Source organism: Neopelma chrysocephalum, unplaced genomic scaffold, assembly GCF_003984885.1.
Source record: "Neopelma chrysocephalum unplaced genomic scaffold, ASM398488v2 Primary Assembly neopelma1_93, whole genome shotgun sequence".
Lineage (NCBI taxonomy): Eukaryota > Metazoa > Chordata > Aves > Passeriformes > Pipridae > Neopelma > Neopelma chrysocephalum.
This window is the reverse complement of record NW_020897755.1, coordinates 317,526-342,411: the sequence shown is the minus strand read 5'-3', so window position 1 is coordinate 342,411 and position 24,886 is coordinate 317,526. Positions and strand designations below refer to the sequence as shown.

At 55.1% G+C, this 24,886-nt stretch overlaps 1 protein-coding gene across 9 annotated transcripts in view; it reads right to left on the bottom strand.

Moving 5' to 3' along the window:
- The window catches only part of CAPN15 (calpain 15), a 53,543-nt gene that overhangs the window by 4,015 nt on the left and 24,642 nt on the right, over positions 1 to 24,886 (bottom strand). For all 9 annotated transcript variants that reach the window (XR_003535929.1, XM_027693697.1, XM_027693693.1 and 6 more), the window contains 5 exons: positions 8,612 to 10,100; positions 5,027 to 5,235; positions 4,618 to 4,801; positions 1,544 to 1,767; positions 561 to 686 (listed from right to left, as the gene is read on the bottom strand). Coding sequence is in view for 8 of the 9 variants with exons in the window: in XM_027693697.1 (XP_027549498.1) it covers positions 561 to 686; positions 1,544 to 1,767; positions 4,618 to 4,801; positions 5,027 to 5,235; positions 8,612 to 10,100 (2,232 nt within the window). In the remaining variant the exon portion in view is untranslated. The remainder of the gene's footprint in view (positions 1 to 560; positions 687 to 1,543; positions 1,768 to 4,617; positions 4,802 to 5,026; positions 5,236 to 8,611; positions 10,101 to 24,886) is intronic.

Genomic DNA, 24,886 nt, shown 5'->3' with positions numbered 1-24,886 from the left:
GGGAAAACCGTGTTAGACATCCAGGAGGAATGGGAGACCCAGCCAGCCCCACGCAGAGGGCAGCCCACCACTTCTGCCCCTGCCTCCCAAAGCCCTCACAGCACCCCAGACCTAATTTGTCACCCACATTGTTGCCCCAGATGTCCCTGTCCTGCTGCTCCCTCTGTCCTTCCCTGCCCAAAGGGGTCAGCCAGGTGCTTTGGGGATGGGGTTCTGCAGGGAAGTGGCTGCTGAGTGATACGGCTGAAAATGGGGCTTCCTACAGCACCCCGGCTATGGGGGCAGCTCCTGTTTCTATCCCTGCTCCCTCCAAAGGTGAGCAGGATGCTCTGACCACCTCGCTGAGCTGAGCGCTCCACTCAACCCTCTGTGTCTTGTGAGACCAGGTGAACCATTCTACACCTCGATGTGGAGCCAGCACCAGACAAGGACAGCTCATATGACAACAGATCTTGTGACACCCTGGGACAGGACACTGAAGAGTCCCCCAGGTCTTGTCCAGCATGCCCTGAGTGCCCAGGGTTGGTGCTGGGGCTGTGGGCAGGGGCAGCTGTGCTCACCTGAAGCCCTGGACGTCCCTCACGTCCAGGATGGAGTAGGCGTGCCGGGGCCGCAGCCCCATGCTCTCGTAGGCCACGTCGTCCACCTTCATGTTGCCTCCGCCACAGGACGCGCCCATGAGGAACCTGCAGGGGCACAACAAACCCTCAGTGTCCTGCCGGGCCTGGCACGGGGGGAAGCTCGTCCTTACCGCTCCAGGCACGGGACAGCTTCCCCCCAGGAAGCTCCTGGATGCTCCCTCTTCACAACACCACTGTAAACTCCCCAGGCAGTGCCCAGAGCTCCCTCCAGCTGCCCCGTGCACACTGAGCCCGGGCTGTGCTGAGCTGCTCTGCACAGTGGAGCTTTGCCCAAACCTCACCATGTTTCTGCCAGGGCCCAGGGTCTTGCCCATCTCTGCTGTCTGGCAGAAAGCCACAGAGAAAGGCAGGTGGTCTATCTGGTCAGGGGTGAGGACAAACTGTTTGGGGCGGGAGGTCTGCACCAGTCAGGTTTTGGGGGGACACCACGTGCTGGGAGTTACCCACCTCCCATTTAGCCCCATACCTCAGCCTTGAACCAACCCAACTGCCCTCCTGCCAGAGTGATGAGCAGGAGCTCTCTGCTTTGGCTCTGTTCCCTCTAGACTGGCTCTGGCATGCCCAGGTGTGTCCAGCAAAGATGGGTAGGAAACACATGCAGGGTCACACACTTCACAACACAAAAACACTCAAAGCAAAGCAAGCAGGCTCGGTGCCATTTCCAGACTCCTGCAGGCGAGCAGTGCATGGGGAAGTTCCCCAGGATCTTCATTTCATATGAGAATTACTCACAGGAGAGCTTCAAGGGGGAGCTCCACCAATGCTCCAAATGAGTGGTGGGCTCCACCCCAGGTAATGCAGTAGCCCCTCTCCTCTGAGCCCCTACAGACAAGAGCAGCCCCCCTCGCCCCCCTCTCCGAGTGTCCGTGCTCCTGCCACGGCGCCCTCCTGCCTCTTCTTACCCAGCCTCCTTAGAACTCAGCATTTTGGCCCAGATGAGGTCAGTGTCAATGGGCTCCTCACGAGGGTTAGTGGAGCTGACCTGCAGCATCAGGCTCTCGCAGGGGGCCCCCGTGAGCGTGGCCAGGCCCTCGATGGCACGCCCGGCCTGGAGGGCAAAGTACGAACCGTGCAGCTTGGCCAGCGCCTTCTCGATGAGGGCGACCCACAGCTGCTTCCTCTGGGCCTGTGAGAAAGGGAGGGACACATCACACCCCGGGCAGGACCTGGGAAAGCCCCTCTCACCCACCTCTGCCCTGCCAGCCCTCCCGCTGCCACAGGAGACAGAGAGGCAGGAGCAGCAAGGTCAAGCCACCAGGAGCTTGTCACCTTGGCCAACAGTGAGCCTGTTCACTCTCTGCTCGGTGTTTTCTTTGCACAGTTTAATTCCCCTTGGGAAAAAGTCCTGGAGTGCACATCCAAGAGGCCTGGATGCTGACAGAGCTGCAGCCAGGGGTGGCCAGCAGTCAGGCTGGCAGGGTGGGTGCCCACGGTGCAGGTCCTTCCATCTGCCTCAACTTGGATTTAAAACAGTTTAATAATGGAAGAGGACACCACGGCTGCCAGAGCTCCAGGAGTGTTTGGACAATGCTCTCAGGCACATGGTGGGACTGCTGGGGTGTCCTGTGCAGGGCCAGGAGTTGGACTCGTGATATTTGTGGGTCCCTTCCAACTCAGGAGATTCTATGATTCTATGATTGGAGCACACCTGGAACAGCTGGAACCCTGCTGCAAACCCAAACCAACACCCCTTTGTCAAAGGAGATGGCCCAGAGCACACATGGCTGTGGGACTGATTAGATTTCACCCATGGAACAGGCACTGCTTCAAGGACAAGCTCCAAAAATTTGGAGTGGCAAAGTCCTCTTCTCCAGCACAGGGAGTAATTATAAGCCCTAATTACAAGATGCAAGTTTTTTCCCAGCAAATGGGGTTTGGTATCCGGTGCTTGGGGGGCAGCAGGGAAAATCACTGGGACATTGTGACTCTGTGTGACTCACAGGTGGCAGCCAAGAGCTGGCAGAGGAAAGGAGGGCAGTGAAGATTTCTTTCCGATGGATAAAGAGAGCTTATAAGTGCTTTTTGCTGGTTTTTGGGTCCCTCACTCAACAAAATCCATTTTGTTTATTTCTGCCTGAGCCGCAGCCAGGGAGCTCAGATAAGAGCCTGATTTTGTTTTATTTTTAAAACTCTGGTTTTCCTTTTTTAGCCCCCATGTCCAGCTCACTCAGCTGAACACTCAGCAGAAAAATCTCAACACGATTCAGATGCCCCTGGAAACAGAGGTAAGGCAAGCCCAGCCCATGTGAAAACCTTCAATCTTTAAAAAAACCCCAAAGCAAACTTGAAATTCATAAGAGAGGAAAGAGGGATGGAAAACAAAAGAACCCAAGACAGGTAAATCTTATGGTCAAATAAAGAAATGCATCTGGATCCTCTCTGTCTGGGAGAGGCAGAATGCAGACACAGATTCCTTCTTCCCCTCTCCAAAGTTTCAGGGTCCTCTCCTGACACAATCTACACATGACACAGTTTGGGGCTGCGTGTCAGAAACCAGAGGACTGGGATTTGCAGAACGAAATCCAACCCAACAGTCCCTGGCTCCTCCTGACAGTGGCACTTTGTTTTCTTTGGCAGATTTTGCCGCCTGAGTTTCAATAAAGACGTTCTCAGTCTCCTTCATGGACATGATCCCAGCAAGAGCCCCTGGGCCTGGCAGGCAGGGTGGGCACAGCGCGTGCTGACGTCCTGAAGGGGCCGAGGGAGCTCCGTTCACCCGAGCAGATCCCACCCCAGCGTGCCCAGAGCAACCGGGCACTGGGTCGGAACAGGCGGCTCCATGTGCCATCCCCTCCCTCTCCACGGTCCCTCCCTGGCAAAGCCAAGCTGCCAGACGGCCCCGCAGAGGAAAGAATCAGCTTTCCCTCAGCCCCTCGCAGTGCAAAACACAGGGTAAAATGTTTTCCTTTCCTGTGAAGAATAAGGACAGATTTCCCTGCAAGTGGAAGTGGTTGTGGTGGAGAGAGGAGTGAGGGAAAAGCAACTGTGAATGAAACTTCTCCACTGCAGCCTGGAAAATGCCAGAACAGGTTTAAATAGATGTGTGTTATGGCCTCAAATAGTCCAGCTGCCTTGAGAGCACAGCAAAGAGCAGGGTCCTGAGCTGAAAATAGGGTGCAACCAGGCTCAGTACTGGGTCCTGCACTTAGGTCACACCAATCCCAGACAGCTCCAGGCTTGGGGCAGAGTGGCTGGAAACTGCCCAGCAGGAAAGAACCTGGGGGTGCTGGTCAGCAGTGGCTGAACATGAGCCAGGTGTGCCCAGGTGGGCAAGAAGGCCAATGGCCCCTGGCCTGTACCAGCCATGGTGTGGCCACAGGACCAAGCAGTGACCATCCCTGTGCTGGCACTGCCTCCAGCCCTGGGGGCAGTTCTGGGCCCCTCAGACAAGGGACACTGAGGGGCTGGAGCGTGTCCAGGGAAGGGAACGGAGCTGGGAAGGGGCTGGAGCAGCAGGAGCAGCTGAGGGAGCTGGGGGGGCTCAGCCTGGAGAAAAGGAGGCTCAGGGGGGACCTTCTGGCTCTGCAAGTCCCTGACGGGGGGGGGGGGGTGGGGGGGTTGGTGCCTTCTCCCAGAAAACCAGCCATAGGACAAGGAGAAATGGCCTCGGTTGTGCCAGGGGAGGTTTAGGTTGGATATTGGCAAAATCTCTTCACAGAAAGAGTGGCCAGGCTCTGGCACGGCTGCCCAGGGCAGTGGTGGAGTCACCATCCCTGGAAGTGTTCAAAAAACGAGTCAGAGTGGCACTTTGTGATATGGCTTAGTGGGCATGGGAGGATTTGATCAAAGGTTGGACCTGATCATCTTGGAGGCCTTTTCCAACCTTAAAGATTCCCTGACTCTAAATGTCCCACACAGAGCAGAGCAGGGGCCTCACACGAACCACGGCAGTACCTCCATCCGTCCTCTCCTGGGAGAGCCTGGGATGAGCCTCCCACCCCCTCCCAGCACCCCGCTCCCCGCCGGAGCCACTGACCTGCGAGAAGAGCAGGTACCCGCACTCGTCGCAGGGCAGCATGTCATCCACCAGCACCGTGGTCCAGGTGCCGTCCTTGCACAGCCGCACCTGGTAGGCGCCCTCGGAGCACAGAGTCCTGGTGATCATCACCCTCTCCACCAGCTCGGGCCGCTCGGCCAGCACGGCCAGGGCGCTCAGGAACCTGCCGGCGGGACGGGACGCGGGGCGGCCTCAGCGGGGCAGGGGCGGGCAGCGGGCACAGCCGCCCCCGGCCATGCAGCGCGCGGGAAGGGGTGAGGCAGAGCATGGGCTACGCGCCTGGGGGCATAAATGGGTTTGAGTAGGGCTGGGGGGGCCGAGCTGGAGCTGGAAGAAGGGGGGAAGGAGGAAGGGGCGGGGGGTGTCAGCCCGGCTCGCTCCCCCTTACCAGCAGTTTCCCAGCAGGCCCTGCAGGATGTCCGAGGGCCTGGGGGTGCGGAACACCGACCACTTCACCGACCGGTCCTTGAAGATGCTGCAGTTGATTTCGTGGGGCCGCAGCCACTGCTTGACCCGCTGCTGCACGCTGTCACCCTCCGGGAACCCCACGGACTTGGGCCCAGGGGGGAAGCTGTCATCTACAAAATTCACTTTGTTCTGTGGGGGCAAAAGGCAAGGAGAGCATCAGCTGGGGCCTCTTGGGACTGGCTGGGCACAGGGAGCTCCCCAGGGCCCCCTCAAGAGTGAGAGCAGAACTCCCAGCCCTCCTACCCGGCACAGACAGACCCTTCCCAGCACTGTAGGGCAGTAGGGCCAGGAGAGGTGTCTGCAGGGCTGGGAGAGATGTCTGCTGGCAGCAGCAGGGATGGTTTTTGTGCTTCAGGTCCAGTGTTCAGCCCTGCCAGGGCCAGCTCACCTCTCCAGCCCCAAGCTCCAGAACAGGACTCCAATCTGCCTTTTCCTGTTTCACAGGAGCCTCCCTGGGCAGGGATTGTCTCACACCTTGTGCTGGTGCTAAAAGCTGGGCCGTGGGGGGCCTTGGCTGCCTCTAGAAGTGGCAAAGCCTGCAAACAGCAACCCTGAGAGGAGCCACCTGGCAAAGCAAACACTCCTCAAGCCGAGCCCTGTCCCTGCAGTCCTGTGCCAACCCCCAGGCACATCCACGGGGGACATGAGGGGCAGCTTTCGCAACTGGATTCAGCCAGACAAGCAATTCCAGAGGGAGGGTATCCCAGGTCGGAGCCCTCCTGCAATAGCTGCTGTGCAATAAATAAATAGGATGGATGGAAGGGCAGGTGATCCCGGAGGCATCACCCACATGGATGGTAACACACAACACCAACTGGAGAAGGGCAGCTTTTTCAGACAGTCTAACAAGGGGTGAAATAAGAACAGGTGTTTCTTTGTTATTGTTAATTAAATTAAATTAAATTCTTTCAGCAAAAGCTGGCTCTCATTTAAATTAGCTTTATGCACACCAAACTAGTAGTTGTCCTCCTCTTTTGTGGCAATGCTACGTGAATGCTTCCTTTGTGGGGCCTCAATTAGCACCTCCAGCTTCTCTCTAGCAGAGGGGTGTTTTTCAACTCATAGCTGTCATGTCCCAGGGTGTGCTGCTCTCTCAGGGGAACATCTGTTCCCTGCAGCTGACGAGAAGCCACCTCTGCCAGCAGCCTCATCTCATCACATCCTGGCCTCACACACGGACCTCTGGGCTCCTCAGGAACCTGCTGTGCAGGGCCACATGGACACAAGGGAGGGGATTTTCCCCTCTACTCTGCCCTCCTGAGACCCCACCTAATACTGTGTTCAGCTCTCCAGGACTCAGCACAAGAAAGATGTGGAGCTTCTAGAGCAGGTGTAGAGGAGACTACAAAGATGCTCCAAGGGCTGGAGCCCCTCTGCTCTGGAGACAGGCTGGCAGAGCTGGGAGTGCTCACCTGGAGAAGAGAAGGCTCCAGGGAGACCTCAGAGCCCCTTCCAGTACTTGAAGGGTGCTTATAAATAAGAGGGCAGGTAATGATAAGACAAGGGAGAACAGTTTTAAACTAAAAGAGGAGAGATTTAGGTTAGCTATTAGGAGAAGATTCTTCCCTGTGAGGGTGGGGAGGACCTGGCACAGGTTGCCCAGAGAAGCTGTGGCTGCCCCATCCCTGGAAGTGTCCAAGGCCAGGTTGGACGGGGCTTGGAGCAACCTGGGCTAGTGGAAGGTGTCCCTGCCCATGGCAGGGGGTGGAACGAGATGGGCTTTGAGGTCCCTTCAAACCCAAACCATTCTGTGATTCTGGTGGAAGAGGTCAGCTCTGCTCTCTCCCAAGACTGAAGAGAAAGGGTAAAGCTAATAAGGGGACCACACACTGAGAAGAGCTGGAACAGGCACCCCTGGAATAATGAGGAGGGAAAGCCCACTGCAGGAGCTCGACCAGAAATCCTGACAGGGAGCAGCATGGGCTGCTCTACATGACATGGGGCAGGGGGACAACAGGCAGAGGAGAACTTGGCCAGCCTGACACTCCTTCGGGGAAAGGATGAACAGCCTGGGAACTACTGGGACAGAAGGAAGCTTGGAGGCTGCCTCACACCGGCCTCAACAGGAGCATTGGTGGGAGGCTGCAGGGACACTGGGAGCAGAGCAGGCACGAGGGTGGGAGCAGCACTGTCCCCCCACTGCTGCCAGGCCTCCCTTGGACTGCAGAGACTCCTCTAAACAGTGTCAGAGTACAGCAGAGATTCAGTTTGAGGGGGATTTTTGGGGGATAGTCCATACTGATCTAACAGCACAAGGGGCTCAGCCAAGGCTCTGACCGAGCAGGATGGGGCAAGGCAGGCTCCCCTTCCTGGCAGTGCCAAGCTGCTAATTCAGCCCAGCCATCATCATGATTCATCCTTCAGGCCTGATTCCTGAAGTAACAGATGTTCCCTGCCTACAAAAGAGGTTATTCACTTGCTTAAAAGAAGGGGATAAGCAGAATCTGGGTCTCTCTGCTATAAAGACACCCACGCCTGTTAGCATGGACATGTAGCAATTTTAAAAGCCCAGAACCCCCATTGTCAGAGCTTCCCCCCAAGCCAAATATCTCTTGTCCCTGGACTGTGCAGTGGAGACACAGTCATGGACACGCTTCTCAGACCAGGCAGACAAATCCTTGTCTGCACGTCAAAATGGGACTGCAACTCCCTTTCCATCTGGTCCAGAAGAGCTGGAGGCTTCCCCCAGAAGGAGGCCAGAGAAAGCAGCATTCACAGGAGCATCTAATGCCACTCAGGGAAAAAATGGGGCCATCAGAGCCATGTTTGAGGCTGAAACCCAACTGATTAAGCCAGACACCTCACAGTGCGAGAGGAGGTGCTGGCACACGCTCCTGAGACCCTCGACTGGAGCCAGGCTACAGCCAAACCTCAGCTGGCCTGACCAGAACAGGGGGGAGCCACTTGTGCTGCACCTGTGCATTCACAACACCCAAACCGAGAGCGCCAGGGCCCAGCTCATGGCTCTTAAACACCTGTAGTTGCTGGCAGTGGCACCAGTTCCTCTGCCTGCACCCCTGCCTGTGCCCTGAGTTCCTGCCTGCTGCACCCCAGACTTCTTGCATCCACAGGTCACAGCTGCTACCCACAGACAGTGGTGCCACCAGCAAACCTGGGCACACTCTTCCCCGGCCTTCCCCACCCTTGGAATTGTATGACCACATCAGGGTGTCCCCTTCATCCCAGATGTTCTCTCTCACTGATTTAAAACATCATGAGGTTTCAGAGTTAACAGGTTTAGCACTAGGTTTTAGATTTCCTCACCCTTGGACCAGGAATGGACTGAATGGGTTGTCTTCACCCCAGAAATTATTCCGCACCAACATAAAACACGACATTTCAGTGTTAACAACCAGCACTCAGCTGTTGCAGGTGAATATCTCCTCTGGAACCCCAGACACAGAGGGTCCCTGTGCCAGGCAATGCTCCAGACCCATGGGGAAGGCACAAAGGGGTCCCCCCACCAAGTGAAAGCAGGAGCAAGGCTCGCTCAGCCAGGACTCACCTCCCGGCAGAAGGTCACGATGTTTTCCCACAGGGCTTTGGCCTCCCCCTCGTCCGTCTGCCGCCTCTTCTCCACGTGCATGCTCTCCCTCCTCTTGAGGGGTTTGAGGCCCTTGCGCTGGGTGATGTACTGCTGGGGGGTGTGGCAGGCCCCGCAGTGCTTGGCCTTGCCCTCGTTGAGCAGGGTGCAGGCGGGACAGGCCCACTGGCCCGGCCTGTCCTGCCCGCCGGGCAGCGGGGACGGGAAGAGCCGGGCGACCTTGCGGGCGGACGGGGCCTTGGAGCCGCAGGAACAGCCGCCCCTGTCGCCGCAGTCGGGGCAGCGCGGGGCCGGCTCGCCCGGCGGGCCGTGCTCCTGGAAGCCGTGCAGCTTGGAGGAGCCACACACCTTGCACTTCTGCGCCTGGGTGGGGTTCTTGAGGGTGCACTTGGAGCAGGACCAGGTGGTGAAGTCAGGGCTGGAGGGGCTGCACGGGGTGAACCTCACTGAGTCGCCCACCACGTTGATGGTGTCGCTGCCTTTCTGGGTGCTGCAAACCTCGCACTTGCCGGCCCCGGCGGAGTTGAGCAGGGAGCAGGAGCTGCACTTCCAGTGGGACGGGCTGACCTCCATCTCCTCCTCCAGCACGCTCAGCCGCTTGTTGGACAGCAGCTCTGGGAAGCGGGCGGCGGGGGCGGCCCTGGCCTGGCTCTGGGGAGAGCCCTTCTGCCCCGCGGCGCTCGGGGCCGCAGGCTGGGGGGCTTCGGGGCCTGGTATCTGCAGCTGCGGGGGCACCTCCCGCCGGCTTCGGGGCACAGGGTTGTTCTGCAGCCCCGGGGAGAAGGGGCTGAAGGGTGGTATCTTCTGGGCCTCTTGTTCCATAGCCACAGGGCCCTGGGTGGCCGCGGCATCACCGTCGGAGATCTCTGCAGAGACTGAAGGCTGCGGGGTGGAGGGGACCATGTGGAACCCGGCCGGGGTGATGACTTCAGGGACGACCAGCGCCTCTGGGGGGATCTTGGGCAGGGAGAGCTTGCGTGGGCCCCCACAGGCGGAGCAGGAGTTGGCCACGGGCGTGTTGTGCAGGGTGCAGCGCTGGCAGGCCCAGCCGCTCTCCAGCTCCGCTTCATCGGGGCTCTTCCCCTCCGAGTCTTCACTGCTGCTTTCCGCCTTGGCAGTCTCCTCCTTGGACGTGCCCTTGGGCTCCACGAGCACGGCGGGCTTGGGCAGGATGCCGTTGATGACGGGCAAGGGGGAGCCACTGGGCCCCGGCTCGGGGGTGAAGCCACACACCTCACAGGTCTCCTTGCCCAGAAAGTTCCTGAAGGTGCAGCGGGCACAGGCCCATTTCTGTTCCTCCACGCTGAGCCGCAGGATGTGGTTGAGGTCGGGTTTCTGACGAGGGGCTTCGCAGATGGAGCACTGCCGCTGGCCCACGGGGTTCAGGAAGGTGCAGCGGGTGCAGGACCACTCACGGACGGCAGCCATGGAGCCGGGAGAGTGGGAGTGGCTGCAAGGAAGAAGATGACAGTGTGAGGCCAAGGCCACGGGCATAGTCAGGACCTTGCTTCCAGGAAGACAACAACCAGCAGTCCAGTCGCTGTTCTCCAGGCACCTGTTCCTCTGGCATTGACAAATTCTCCAAGTGCATGGCAATGCACCGGTTTTCACCCAAAACACTTGGGGGAGGACACAAGAAACAGTGCCAGCACCCCACTGACCCTGCTCTCATGGTGGGGATGTGCCCCAGTGAGCAAACAAACCATCTCTGCACTCAACCTCAGCAACTTTGTGTGTCTGCAGACCATCTGTAACTCTCTGGAGTTAGAGTGATGCCCTGCTCTGCCTTTTTGCTGCTCCCAGCATCAATTCTTTCCTCCTTCTGTACTCCAGCCCAACTCCATCTCACTTTTTTTTCCTATCTCCCTCCTGTCCTTTCAGCTGCCCACCACAGGTACACCACTCATCCACACTGGAATAACAATAACCATGTTATCCCACACCAGACACCACCAAGCCAAGAAAGGCAGGTTGTGGTGTACAGAGCTGCTTCTACTTGGCTACAGGTTTCAGGGCCAGAAGCCTGGCCCAGCCAGCCCAGCAGCAGCAGCTGAAGCTGGTCATGGTGCCCCAGTGCCAGGACAGCTCATCAGCAGCTTCCCAGCTCAGCAAAGAGGGGCATCGTGTCCCAGCTCCAGCTGCCTCTCCACTTACCTGGGAAGCATGGAGGCCACAGAGCCCTGCAGTCAACACCAGCCCTCAGTTTCAACCTCCACTGCTGCCTGGGAATGCTGGAAACCCTGATGGGAGAACGGGTCCAACGTGTGCCCAAGCCACCTCTTCCCAGGGCAGGAAGTCACAATTTCGTTTTCTGGGCAGGTTCAATTTTCAGAAAGTGAAGCACAGCAGCAGCACCAGCTCCAGGGGCCACAGCAACCAGCCCTCCTAGTGCTGCCACATGTGCACACACTGGGAGAACTTCAGAAGGAATCCCAGCCCTGCATGGTGCCCTTTGTCCCTTGCTCGCGGTCATTTCCTGGAGCTTGGAGCAAAGGCGGGGCTGAAGCAGAGCTTTCTGCTTCCTCCTCCTTCACACAAGGAACAGCTCTCCCTCAGGTGAACGTGCAGCACGAGCCCAGAGCCCTTCCTCTGTGCACTCCTGCTCCCAGACAATGTGGTTGAACCCAACCTCGAACCCAACCTCCAGGCCAGCTGTGCCTCTCTCTGGCAGAGCAGGTCCCCTTCCAACCCCTTCCACTCTGCTGTGCTTGCCTGAGGTCATGGACAGAGCCAAGTCTGCAGGAGAAGCCACCAAGTCCACCCCATGCCCTCAGCTCTTCCTGGGAACAGCAAATCCAGGCCTTCACAGACCAAGGAAAGAGCAGCCTAAACCATGGGAGCTGCACCTCATAGGCTCACCAGGGGCTTCCTCTCCAGCATCCCTTCAACAATCCAGTTCAATCACCACGCTGGCTGGAACAAAGAAGGGATGGAGAACATTTAATGCCACAGAGGGCAGGTGCAGAAAGCTCCGAGACACCCGTGGAAGGACCTGGGTCCTGGCTGGTCTCCAGAATCCCAAGTAGCAGCACCTGCACACCCAGCTTCCCAAGGCACTGAGCAGACTGCAATGCAGCAGCAGGGTCTGGAGGGGACAGAGGATGCAGCCAGAACCCCCATGGGGAAGAGGATGGTGACTCTCCCCTTGGCTGCTAGACGAGAAACTCTCCTGGGAACACTCCAGCAGCAGCAGCAATCCAACCACATTTTCAGACCACACTCCACAGCCACTGGAAGAGCAGCTCTGCCTCACAGAGATCAGATATAACCTTCAACTCCCTTCTTAAATCAAACACTTCTCTAAATAAAGCCTGGAATCAAGAAATCCATTTTATTGCAAGAGAGAGCTTGAAAATTCATTCTGGTTCATATACCGTGCCTGCATCGTTTGAACTTTGCAAGGTATTTATTTACTGGAGTTATTCCCAGCTAAGAGAAATACAAACATTGATTTTTCTGCCTCAAGTCCTACAGCTGAGAGCCACTGCACATCGCTCTGCTGTGTGGCAGCACTGTGCCCACAAGGACTGAAAGGGAGATCATTCCTCAAGCAGAGAAGGAGAAGGAGCTCCGTGCCCGACTCCAGCAGCAAACGGGGCCATGAAGGGCACTGTGATCCTGTCACATCCATTTGTCTTACTGGGTGAGGTCCATCAAACCACAGGCATCAGCAAAAGGCAAGTGAAGCCTGTCAGCAATCTGTGCCATCCATGGCCATCCTCCTGCAGCATTTCATGCTGTTCCCCACCCTACACTGTGCTGCCTCCAAAAACCCCACCCCTAAATGCAGATGCCACAGTCCTTCCAGAGGGTCTGGACATCCAGGCACCAACCCTCCTGCTGCACGCATCCCTTTCACACCCTGGTCCTACCCAGCAGGCAAAGGCTCCTGGCAGTGCCACCACGGGACCATGGAAAGAATCCCCTTGTCCCTTCCCATAGAGAAGGGAAAGCCCAGGATAACCTAAAAGGCAGAAGTACCACACGAGGGGACAGTGGGATGAGCTGCGTCACCAGACTTGTTTGATGTGGTGTCAGGGATGAGCTGCAGGCTCAGGAAAGGCAGCATCGTTTCACTTGGCCAGGCAGGAGATTCAGGCTCAGCAGCAGGAAGGGAGGCAGGAGCCAGGACACTGCAGTGCTCTCCTCTAAGCTGTGACACTCCTGGGCTACACTGTCCCCCTCATGGTCCCCCCTCCTCTCCCCCCATGCCACAGGAGTCGGCTCCTAACACTGCCCAACTGCTGCTGGCATTTCCAACTACTTGATTTTCTCAGGAAAACAAGCCTTCCAGAAAGGCCATCAGCTCTTCCCTCAAAGGTCCTGCAGTGCCCAGGCCACCAGTGTGACAAGCTTTGGCAGGAGACTTCCCCGCCTGCTGTTGCACCATGTTCTGTTGCCCAGCAGCCACAGTTTTCCCTGAAAACTAGCAGGAAATGCACAGAAATGGGAGAGGACATGGGACATGAATCTTCAGCTGTCCCCCACAAGACACCAGTCCCCTAGACTTGGTGACCAGCCCACAGCCTGCTGCCCCCAGACTCCTGCTAGGGGTCATGGAGAGTTCCAGTCCCTGCCTGGAACACCAGGCTTAAAGGTCCAAAGATCCCAGAGGGACCTGTCTTTCCACAGTCCAACTCATATCACCACATGGTGGATCATGGCAGCAGCCTCTGCCCCACAGCAACACCTTCCTCACAAACTCAACCAGCAGGAGAAACCCAACCACAGCCTGTCCACGCTCCGTACTTCTCCCTAAAAAGCCTGGCTGGCTCCTTTCCCAGCAGGCAAGTGAAGAAACAGGGTTGTGTGCAGCACCTATTCCCCAGGCCCATCTGCTGTGTGCTAACACACACTTGATCTCCAGCCCCAGCAAACACAACTGAGATAAACAGCGCCTGCCACCTTCCCAGTGCCTGTGGGAGAGGAGCTCCTCCAAAACCAGCCCTGCAGTCACCCACCCACAGGAGGGCTTTTCTGGGGGACACTTCCCTGGGAGCACGATGACACGAGGTGTCCATAGCCTGGCAGCAGGGAGCTGCTGGAGGCTCTTCTGGGGTGCACACAGCAAGGAAAGGGCAACAGTGGTACAACCCCACACCTCCAGCAGCATGGATGGGGTTGGATCCACACCTCCAGCAGCATGGATGGGGCTGGATCCACACCTCCAGCAGCATGGATGGGGCTGGATCCACGTGGCTGTGCTGCTCACCGCAGCAGCTCTCCTCAGCCAAGGCAGGAGACATCAGCTGGCAGGAGGCAGCACCGTGTTGGCAGGAGTGCCCCTACCCTGGCAATCACAGCAGTGTAATTATCGTGCTTAAAAAATAATATAGAAGGTACTCAACCCAGCAGGCAGCTTTCAGCACGCTGAGCAGGTCCCAGGGAACCTCACTGCTCCAGGGATTAAGAAGGTTCCAGCTGGTCACCTTCCAAACCCACCTCAGGACAGTGATATCCCCCTCCCAGGGCTCTGCTGAGAGATGACTCTGCTGAGCCTGAGGGTCCTGTTGCTACAGAGCCCTGGCTTCTATGCAGCCATCAAACTGGCCAGGGGTGTCCACCACCTCTGGGTGCCACCTGGGACCAAAGACTTTTCTGAAGCAGGACAGAACAGGAAGGAACAGGGTAGGGAAGGAAAGCAGGAAGTGCCCCAAAAGCTGCAGTTTGCGTTTTTCCTGCTGGCAAGGAGCTGGGGGTGTGCCAAGGCTGGGATGTGCAGCCGAGCTCCAGGGCAGGAGGTGGCTATCAGCCCTGGGCAGAGGCATCTTGGAACTGCCAGAGAACGGCTCGAGGTGACCTGGGCACCGGAGCGAGAGATCCCAGGGCTCTGCTGCAGAGCCCACATGGCAACAGGATTATAGGAGCCTGTGTCAATCACACAGCAACAGAATCAGACTGTTTCTCTAAATAAAACTCCCTACCAGAGCAGCTAAAGCCTTAAAACTTACTGCTTCAGTTCTCCCCCGCAATAAATAAACAAATAAATAAAAAATCAATTGTTCCAGTCAGCAATCCCAACCCTGAGCTCTCTGACACAGAACACATCCCAGCAAAATCCTCATCTGACAAATGCAGGAAAAAGCACTACGACTTTGTGAAGGAAAAGAAAAATCACCAAAAAAAATTAAACAAAACCCTGCCCCAATTGAATCCCTTCCCCTCCTCCCCATCCAGCTGATCATTAATATCTCCAATTTAATTTTCTTTCAACAGCACTGCAAACCCTGACCTAAGAGAGAGGACTGCTGAGCCTTCTCCCGCACGGACCTACCACATCTCCAGAGCAGCAGCCCCCCGTGCCCGTGCAGGGAGGGGTGCAGGAGGTCAGGAAGCACACGGCATCGCTCTGCCAGTTGGACTCTTAGGAGGACACGTGGGTTGGGCTCATGAAGCCGGGCAAGGAGATGCTGTTGGCTGAGCTGACTCACTCTTGCAGAGCCAGGCAAGGGCTGGGAGGCTGGACCAGGAAGGTTGCAGCAGATATACTGGCAGAGCAACACAGAAACACCAGGAACTGGGACTTTCCACTCGGTACAAGTTTCTGTAGGAGCATCGGTGGAGAAAAACAGTCTGATTCACACTTTGGAACCCCCAGGGCTATAAAGTAAGTGTCGCCAGCTCCATGCTGGCACCATCCAGACAGGGCAGGTTGCATAAGGACTTCCAAATCCTGCCTCCAAAGTGAAGCAAGAAAATAAAACAGCCTTTAACACCAGTGACCTTCACCCCATTCTTTCGAGGCACTTGTGGGTTCCTTCCAACTCAGGATATTCTATACTGGAGAGACACAGACAAACATAAAGCACCAGAAGGGTCCAGTCCTTTTGCCCTCTTTTCCCAGATCTGCTGAGCAAGGGGAGAGACAGCAAAGAGGATCCACCCCTACACTCACCCATGCTCTCCTAGAGCTCCATCTCAAAGTGACCAAGTCAGGCAGTGCCAGATGGACCCGCTGCAACAGCACAAATGTCCCAAAAAACAGGGGCTGCACCTCTCCACCTGTGGGCAAAGGCAGCATCCCACTTCCACTAGAGCAAGAGTGGAGGATCCCAGGGCAACTCAGGTCAGAAGAAACCCCAGGGGGTCTCCAGCCCAAACTCCTGCTCCAAGCTGCATCTCTTAAAGAGATCACAACAGGTTGGTCAGGTTTGGACAGTGTGGTCTTGGAGACCTCGACTGACTGACTGACTGACCTTGGGCAAAAATGCTTCTCCTTATAGCCAGTTTGATCCCCTTCTGGTCCATCCTATGTTTGTTGTTTCCTGTCCTCCCATCCCACACTGCTGTGAAGAACCTGGCTCTGTCTTCTGGATGATGTCCCTGCAGGTATTGGGGACCAAAGCCTTCTCTGCTCCAGCCCGAATGAATCACAGACTGGTTTGGGTTGGAAGGGACCTTAAAGCTCATCCCATTCCACTCCCTGCCATGGGCAGGGACACCTTCCACTGGACCCAGGTTGCTCCAAGCCCCGTCCAACCTGGCCTTGGACACTTCCAGGGATCCAGGGGCAGCCACAGCTTCTCTGGGCAACCTGTGCCAGGGCCTCACCATCCTCACAGCCAACAATTCCTTCCCAATATCCCATCCAACCCTGCCCTCTGGCAGTGGGAAGCCATTCCTTCTTGTCCTGTCCCTCCACCCCTTGTCCCCAGTCCCTCTCCAGCTCTCCTGGAGCCCTTTTAGGCCCTGGAAGGGGCTCTCAGGTCTCCCCAGAGCTGCCTCTTCTCCAGGCTGAACCCCCCCAGCTCTCCCAGCCTGGCTCCAGAGCAGAGGGGCTCCAGCCCTAAGTGATCGACTTATTGGCCTCCTCTGGACTCGCTCCAGCAGGTCAGTGTCCTTCTTGTGCTGAGTTCTTGAATGAGCTCAGCTCCCCCATCCTCTCCTCCAGCCCCCTGACCATTCTAGAGCCCCTCCACTACTACTGGAAGCAGTCTCACACTACAGCTCTCTGAATGACACTCCTGCTCCCCTCACGGGGCACTGGGGAAGTCTTTGGTACCTTATGGGACTGAGCAGCCCCCCAGAATGGGGCTGGGGGCTCACACCTTCCCCAGGGCACCTTCCAAAGTGCTGAGGGAGCCCCAGATGTAAAGCTGCTACAAAGCACAGCTTCATCCAAGCAGGACCCTGCCAACTCCAAAAGCACCACCAGATCAGCCTTCTGGTGACTATAGAGACAAAGCTGTTCTAAGAAACTCTTGCTGGAACAGCTTGGCTTTATCACCATGTCTGACACCTCATGTTGTTCCAGGCACCACCACCACAACCACAACCAGCTGCACTGCCCAGGACAGGGACCAGCACTGGCCCCCCTGCAGTTCTGTAACACCCAGGACATGCAGCCCCCCATGTGAAGCAGCACTAGGATCTGATCATCACACTGAGGTCAGGGGAGGAATGAAAAAAACAACTCCAAAGAGGTCACCACCTTCTTCATGCAGCCTCTGACACCAGGCAGCTCCTTCAGCCAGGACTGGAACTGGGGCCTCGTCTGAGCTCCCTTTGTTCCTTCATCTGGTGGAAGGGAACCACAACAACTACAAGTACACAAATTCCTCCTGTTGTTGAAGCACTTGCGGAAATAAAGACTTCTTGATCCTGAAATATTAATATTTGAGTGCTCTGGAGCTTTATCATATATTTATATCTGCTCTCACTCTTTAGTGTCAATCCAGGACAAACTGTCAGCAAGTTCCCAAAAACACAGCTTAGATCAGGGAAGGTAAAACAGTTGAGGGACCAGCCCATTCCCCTTCCATGCCAAACTCTCCTCCGGCCAGGACACGTCTTCTTTCTGGAGGTTACCTCCTCCCAGCCCAATATCAGAGCTCCTGACCATTCACTGGGGCAGGACAATTACACTTCAGCAGAAAATGGCATTTTCCACCGGTAATAAGCTGCAACGATTTGAAGCAGGACAACAGGCTTTGTTCTGTTTAATAAAGCAAACAGACAAAACTCCTTCATCAAAGCAGAAGGGAGGGGAAAAAAGGTCTAATTCTGCAGCAGGAGACCATGCAAGGATGAGTACTTGATGGTGAACGGGGTATTTAAGACCCATCAACACTACACAACTCTCCCCAAAAGGTGCCAAGAGGCTCAGACAGACACTAAGAGTTTCCCAAGCTTATGATGCACTCCAGTTCCTGGGAATTTCTTTCACCAAACCTCAGAGGGTTCCTGCACAGTTCCTATTTAGCTGCTTCTTTTCCTACAGTGGACACAGCTCGGGCAGCTCAGATGTGCTCCAGCAGCCAGGGAGAGAAGAGGCTGGGAGTTTTAATGAGAAGTTCCCAGGGGAAAACTGAACTCTGCTAATGAGAGTTCTGGGAGAAAGAACACTGGCCCTGTCTGTATGAAGTGCACTCAGCAGTAGAGTTTTCTGGCAGCCAACAAAACCACAGAACATGCTCTCAAGCTGCAGCTTTCCCTGCAATTTGTCATTACCTCCCCAAAAACAGGGCCTGCCTGTCTGAGGACAGATGTTAGGGGTGAGAGGGGACATCTTGCTGTGGGATAGGCAAGAAAGGATTTCATAGCATCACAGAATATCCCGAGTTGAAAGGGACACACAAAGATCACGGGGTTCAACTCATGGCCCTGCACAGGACACCCCAACAATCCCACCACGTGCCTGAGAGCGTTGGGCAATTCCAAAGTAATGCTCAATAAATGTAAGTGCTTGGAAAGGATGCAAGTGGGACAGAGAACACACTCCTCTACCCTTGCCAGCCAGGAAGAGACCCCAAGGAATGTGTCAAGAGTGTGGTGGGAAACAGGAGGAGAGCAGAGGCACAGAAAGCTCCTGTTACACACACCAAAGTCTGGCTTTGATGGAGGAAGGAAGTTGAGGAGACAGTCACTGCTTGGAGAGTCCTCTTCATGGCCAAAATCCCTGGGTTTGGCTCTGGAAAAAGGAGGGAAGAAGCAGAGCCTTTGAAGGGTCTGCCCACCTGGAGTTCATAGAATCATAGAATCAGCCAGGTTGGAAAAGACCTCTGAGATCATCAAGTCCAACCCCTGATCCAACCCTGCTGTGCTTCCCAGACCATGGCACTGATGCCACATCCAGTCTCACCTTAAACACCTCCAGGGATGGTGAAGTCACTGTAGTTGCAGAGCCAGTGCTGCTGCAGGGATGCCAAGGGACACACCCCAGAAGGAACACGGCTAATGGTGCCTTCCCTCCGAGGCAGGGGACACATGGGGAGCGTTATCCCAAACTGAGGCACAGGAGACATTGTTCTTCATATGGAATCAGCAAAGCAGAATCAGAATCTGGAAGGCTTGTCTTGTGAGAAAAACAGGCTGTGCATCATTAGCCTTTAATACACCTTAATTGCTCCCATGTTGTAAGAAAGGAGCTCTCAGAAGCAAACTCGTTTGGCTGGCAGAGCACAGGCACGCTGGGACAAGAGCATTCCCAAAGGCTCCTCAGCTAATGAGCAGGTTTCCCAAATCTCTGCCAGGACAACAAGAACCACCCCTGGGGATACGAACGGCAGAGGCAGACTGAGTATTTCAGAGGTCAGCAAAGTCAAAAGTTTTGCAAGCTCTGGATTCATGAGCTTCTGATGAGGGACTGGGTGTCTCACCTCCTGCACCTGCCCAAGGTTCTTGGATGCAGGGCCCAGGCAAAAGCAAGGTGGCCTCTTCAAAACCCAGGATGGAGGCTCTCAGCAGCACGGGATCACCATGGGACAGGCTCTGCAGCCCCACAGCTGGCAGGGAACAGGCCCGGGAAGGTCCCCATGGAGCCCCAGCCTTGGGGACAGCCACCAGCACAGCCTCAGCTCCTCTCATGCTGCACTGTTTCTCATTAAGATCAATTCTAGCCTGTTGTTATAATTAATAACCTTGTCTTGCCTCCCTGCATGCAAGCAGGGGAAATTTCTGCAGCTGCAATCACACTTCACGTCAAAGAAACCAATTTAGCACAGCACTACTGCTGCCATCATTCCTGTGCTCAATGACTTTATTTACCTTCTCTGTACCTAATTTTCCCAGTCCTGAGTACCTGGGGAAATCAAAAGCAAAAAATATCAAGCTCCAATTGCACCCAAATATTACAGTAGGTGAGGGAAATTTGTGTCCTTAACTCAGGCCTGTATTTACTATGGATATGTTTAAACAGGTTCAATTTGGCTCGAGGAGGTGATGAACTGAATGGCCTCCATCCGTATCTTGCCTTGCTTTGACTACACAACACTGACTAAAATCCACATATAGTGGCTATTTTAACCCACTTAAGAGCAAATACACAAAGGAAGTACAGCAGTTTTATAGGGTCTTGTCACAGTGGCATGAAATTGGTGTAACCTGAGTGTAAAAAGCACAAAGGATCTCTGGTTCTGCTAAAACATTTTGGAGTGCTTGGGTGCCAGCAGCTCCCACAAAAGCTGCTCTTTCAGGGGTCAAAAGGTCCACAGTTCTCCAGCAAATGCAACACAAGAATTCAAGAATTTAATCTTTTTTGGTTAATAAAAGAACAGACTAGACCTGGAAGAATGATGGACCCAAGTTTCACTGGATACTTGTAGCTTCAGCTTCTTGCACACTTGTAGCAAGAAAACCCTTTGAGAACAGTGGTTTTGAGAACAGCCTGGTATAAATTGGTTCAGCTACTTTGTGTGGTTTTTATAATTACACTCCATCTTTGGTCTGAGCAGAATGGTTCCCATGTAAAATAAAGTTGTCCAGTAAAATTCGTGAGCACCTAAAGTGGAGAAAGAGTCAGACTCCATGGAAATAATCCCATAGACCAGGAGGATACACCTTACAGATCTGCTGCTGAATAGAACAATTAAAATAAAATAAAAAGATGCTTGGATAGAAAGGCTCAACCCCTCCCAAACTTCACTCCCAGCCATCAAAGCAAGGCCTCCACACAGAAAAACTGAAAGCCCACGTGATCCACGACCCAAACAGGATCGTGCCAATGTGTTGTGCACACACAAGGATTGTGGGAGCTGCTGTAACAGCTTTTGGACCTTCAGACTCATCTTTGAAGAGAAGCCAGGGAAAGTTTCTCTGGACGTAGCAGAAGGGAATTTGGGAATATAATTGTCTCGAGACTGAAGTCGCACAGGGATCTCCAGCATCCAGTGCGTGGCAGAGTCACGGACACCAAACCAACCTCCTGGATGCTTGATTCTCCATGCTGAGATGACAGGACAAAATCTCACCATGAGCCAAGAGGGCTGATGCCACACCCTGGCAGCGGGAACACGACTCAAACACCAGCACCAGGGTGCTCCTCGCTGTGCACACACGTCAGAGCCCCGCTCAGCCCCTCAGTGATGTTGGGAACAGGTTCAGTACAAATGTGCACTGTGGTTTCACTTCAGCAGCCTCAGCAGGGAGGCAGCTTGGAATTATTCACACGTGGAGAAGCCTGAACACTTCTGAGGAAAAGAACGAAAAATTTCAAACTCTGAAGAGATCCCCCTGGGTAAGAAGGAAGGCTTTGAAGGAAGGGCAGGGGCTCCAAAAAGTTATTTAATCATTCCCTGACTAGTCCATAAATACTTCCCTGCCTTGAGGCAGCTTGGGAAACTCCTCAAGAGCCTCTGAAGGGTCAATCCTGGAAGGACCTTCCCTGGTCAGTAACACAGATGGACTGAAATGGTGGCTCAGGGTGAGGGGGGGATCAGCTGCAGGGACCCAGACAGGCCATGGGCAAAGGCCAAACGGGTGAGATGTGGCAGAGAGGAGCGATGCTGCTCACCAGGGCCAGTGTTCAGCCTCAGCTCTCAGCCCACAAAACTCTGGTCCTCTGGATATATTTACAGAGCAAAGGTAGCCCTGACACCAGGACATTGGGGACTGATGGAAAACCATGGAAGTGACCATGCTCCCAGCAGGGACCAGCAAGACACCTCTGGGATGGGCTGCAGCACAGCCCCCCATGGAGCAATGCCCTTTAAACCTCAAGGTGTGCCAGAAGAGGGTGGGAGTTACCAGGAGCCCCAAAACAAACACACCTAGAGCAACATGAAGCCAAACCAGAGCCTGGATGCAGCTTCTCCTCTCACACTCCTGAGGGCTCCCAGGTGGACTGGACAAACTGGGAGCAGTTTAGGACTGAGCATGTGGGCAGGACATGTCACACAGGTGCCACTCCCAATTGCCAAGCCTCCTCTGAAGTTAGGCTTTCACAGGATGTATAGAAATCAGGGAATATCAAGAAAAACAGGGAGAGGATTTACGACCAATATACCAGCTCTAGGACTGGGGAGATGCTGGGCAGGAACAGCTGGGAGGATGATGTTCTTCAATACTACTGTTGCACTAATTCATTTCAAATCATGGCAGGTTTTAATTTAAAAACCCAACAGAATCTATCATGCTTGGGTCAGGAAAAGTGGCAGGGATGGCCAGAAGAGCTCAGAGTGAAAGGATTTCAGGTGAAATTCAGGAATGGATTAAAGGATATCTCTTAGGACATTTCATGTATGGAGAGCAAGGCATGGGACAGGTTTGAGGAGCAAACCACCAGCTCAGCTCCAAAACACCACCCTGTACTTTCTGAGAATAAATTAAACTCCTTCTTCCCAGCATGAGATGGAAATTCAAAGCTATTTGCTGCCTTTGAGGCCTGAAAGGCAAAATACTGCTGTTGGGGGATGCCATGCAAGTGTGGAGAGGGTTGTCTGTCCCCTCACGTGGCCCTGCAGGGGCTGTGGGGTGGTGGGAGCTATTGCAGCACAGGCACAGGAAGGAGTTGGGAGGATGCTGCTGAGCCCCTCTCTCCTTTTGTCCCCCCAGTTCCCAGCCCTGCCCATTACCAGCTGCATGGGGCAGGCTGCTATTTGCTTGAGAAACAACCATCTTTTTCCCTTAATTCCCCCAATAAAATAAATCAAGGCATAGCTCCAAAGTGCAATTAAGAAAAAAACAACAGGAATCAAGAGCTTGGTACCTTTTGGGATGGAGGGAGATAGAAAAACTCGTGTTTCTGAGAGTAAGGAGAGGGGGCTGCAGCCTGGCAGGAAGGAAGCAGAGCCCCCAGCCTCCTCCTCCTCCTCTCCTGGGGCTTTAACTTGGCCACATTCCCAGTTTCTGGCAGAGCTGCTGCTGGGAGCTCTTCCTGCACAGGAGGACAGTTCTCAGGCCAAGCTCTGCCCCGGCACTGTCCCACACCAGAGCAGGCAGGGCCCTTCCCACAGCTGCCAGCCACGCTCAGGGCACCCTGGGCAGGACCTCCTGCATCCTGGGGAGCTGGAAGGCAGCAGGGCACTGTGGTCCATCGCCAGGGGCTGTCAAGCTCTCCTCAGGATGATTAACAGGCCTTAATGAGGAGCTAAGCCAGTCCTGTGCCTCAGGACAGCAGCTCAAGCTTAATATCTCAGCCAACAAGCTTTGTACTGATCTGCAGAAAGAAAGAAAGATTGCCAAGGGACAGAGGAAGAGAGAGGAACTCTGGCAACTCCCGGCATCCCCAGAGTTCAGTCTGTGGTCAGATCAGGGCACAGCAATCGAGCCACCACAGCTACACTACAAACCTCACTGGGAGCGAGGGGAAAGGAGAGGATGGAGGTTCCTCCCAGAGCCTGCACCACCAACCAGCAAGCCCTGCCATCTCCTGGGTGACAGGAGGTCAGCAGGCAAAGGGCAAACCTGAAAGCCCCCTCTCCTACATGAGGAACCACATCCAAAGAACAGTGATCCCAGAGGAGGATCCTGACGCAGAGCAGAGCCCAGGGCAACGTCCCAGATGGACCTGGGTACTGCAGTCTGCACACACACACACACACACACACACTCACTGCCCACGAGTCCTTGGCTCCACACACAACTTCCAAGTGCACTCCCGCTCCCTGCCAGGTGCTGGAACACACACACAGGCCCGGGGCAGCTGCTGTGTGTGCTGTACTGACCTGGGCAAAGCGGGGCCGAGGGCCTGGCCAGCGTGGATTGCTGAGCTTGGAACAGAGCAAACCCCACCAGCCTCACAGATGGCTCCAGCCCTTCCTGCTCCCGGATCATCCGCAGCTCCTCCAGCTCTGTTCCCCTTCCCAGGTTACGTCAGGTCAAGCAGACGAATGCGAGAGAACACACAATTTGTTGCTGCATCAGGCGTGCTTTGGGGAGCCTGTTGCCAACTGCAGCAGGCTCTGCTCTCCTCGCAGGCTTGGGGGGAGGAACAACAAGGGGGGGGAGAAGCCGCCTCAGGTGCCGTTCAGACTCAGGGCAAACGAACCAGCATCTCCCCCACGCAGCGGGAGGAAGAAGCAATTTATTGTGACAATTGGAGAGAGCCTGCAGCGGGGTTGGCCCTCCCTGTCAGAGCTGGTGAACCACACCGAGGCTGCAGCCCGCAGGGGAGGGTCTGCCAGTCAAGTGGTGTATGCATCACTCCCGGGGGGAAAACCATCAGCAACTCAGAGAACCAGGCTGCAGGAGATCCCTGCTGCTCGTCCCTCACACCCAGGGCTGCCAGGGAGCAGCAGGGGCTCAACACGGCCCTCGGACACACCACGGCACCTCTCAGCATCCCCCTCTCCACAGGGGTCGTGTCTTGACCCTTCAGCCTGAAAAGGGGTTGAATTTTTGGGCACAAGTGTCTCTGGGATGACTCGTAGGGTTAGGGAGCATCCAGCAATGTGGCACAGGTGGGATGTTCACATTTGCATCTTGAGCTCATAAGTGAAGTTCGTGTTGGCTGTGGAGAGTTCACAGTCCAGGAAATCAGGAAATAGAAGTTCTTAACTTTTAAGGGCCCTGTAACAAGAAGGATCTGGGATGCCAGGTGTCTGGATTAGCCAGGAGAGAACAGGTAGCAGCACAGAAGACCCCTTCTGAAGGAACATAATTCCAGTGTCCATTTGGTCTCCAGTGAATACACAGACAAGGCTGTGTCCTCCTTAGCTTGCAACACCTGCCTGGTTGCCACATTCCCTTTTTCCACACAGTATCTGGTGAGGTTCCAGACAGAACTGGGACTAATTTTCCCACTACAACCTATGAATCACCATCAACACCTGAAAAAAATAAGGCTTCACACCTGCACACACTTGTACATGTGTATCTGTGCAGCCCTGTGCCTGCAGGAGACTGTGGTGTTTTGGAGAGCCTTGGATCCTCCTTCCATGGGGCCCAGACAGCAGCCAAGGCACTGACAGACCACTGAGTCTAAGACAAGTCCAGAAACTAAATGTGAATTTCTCAAGTCTTGGCAACGCTCCTTCGCCATCCTCTAAATTCCTCTTACTCAGTAAGAGAACGATTTCC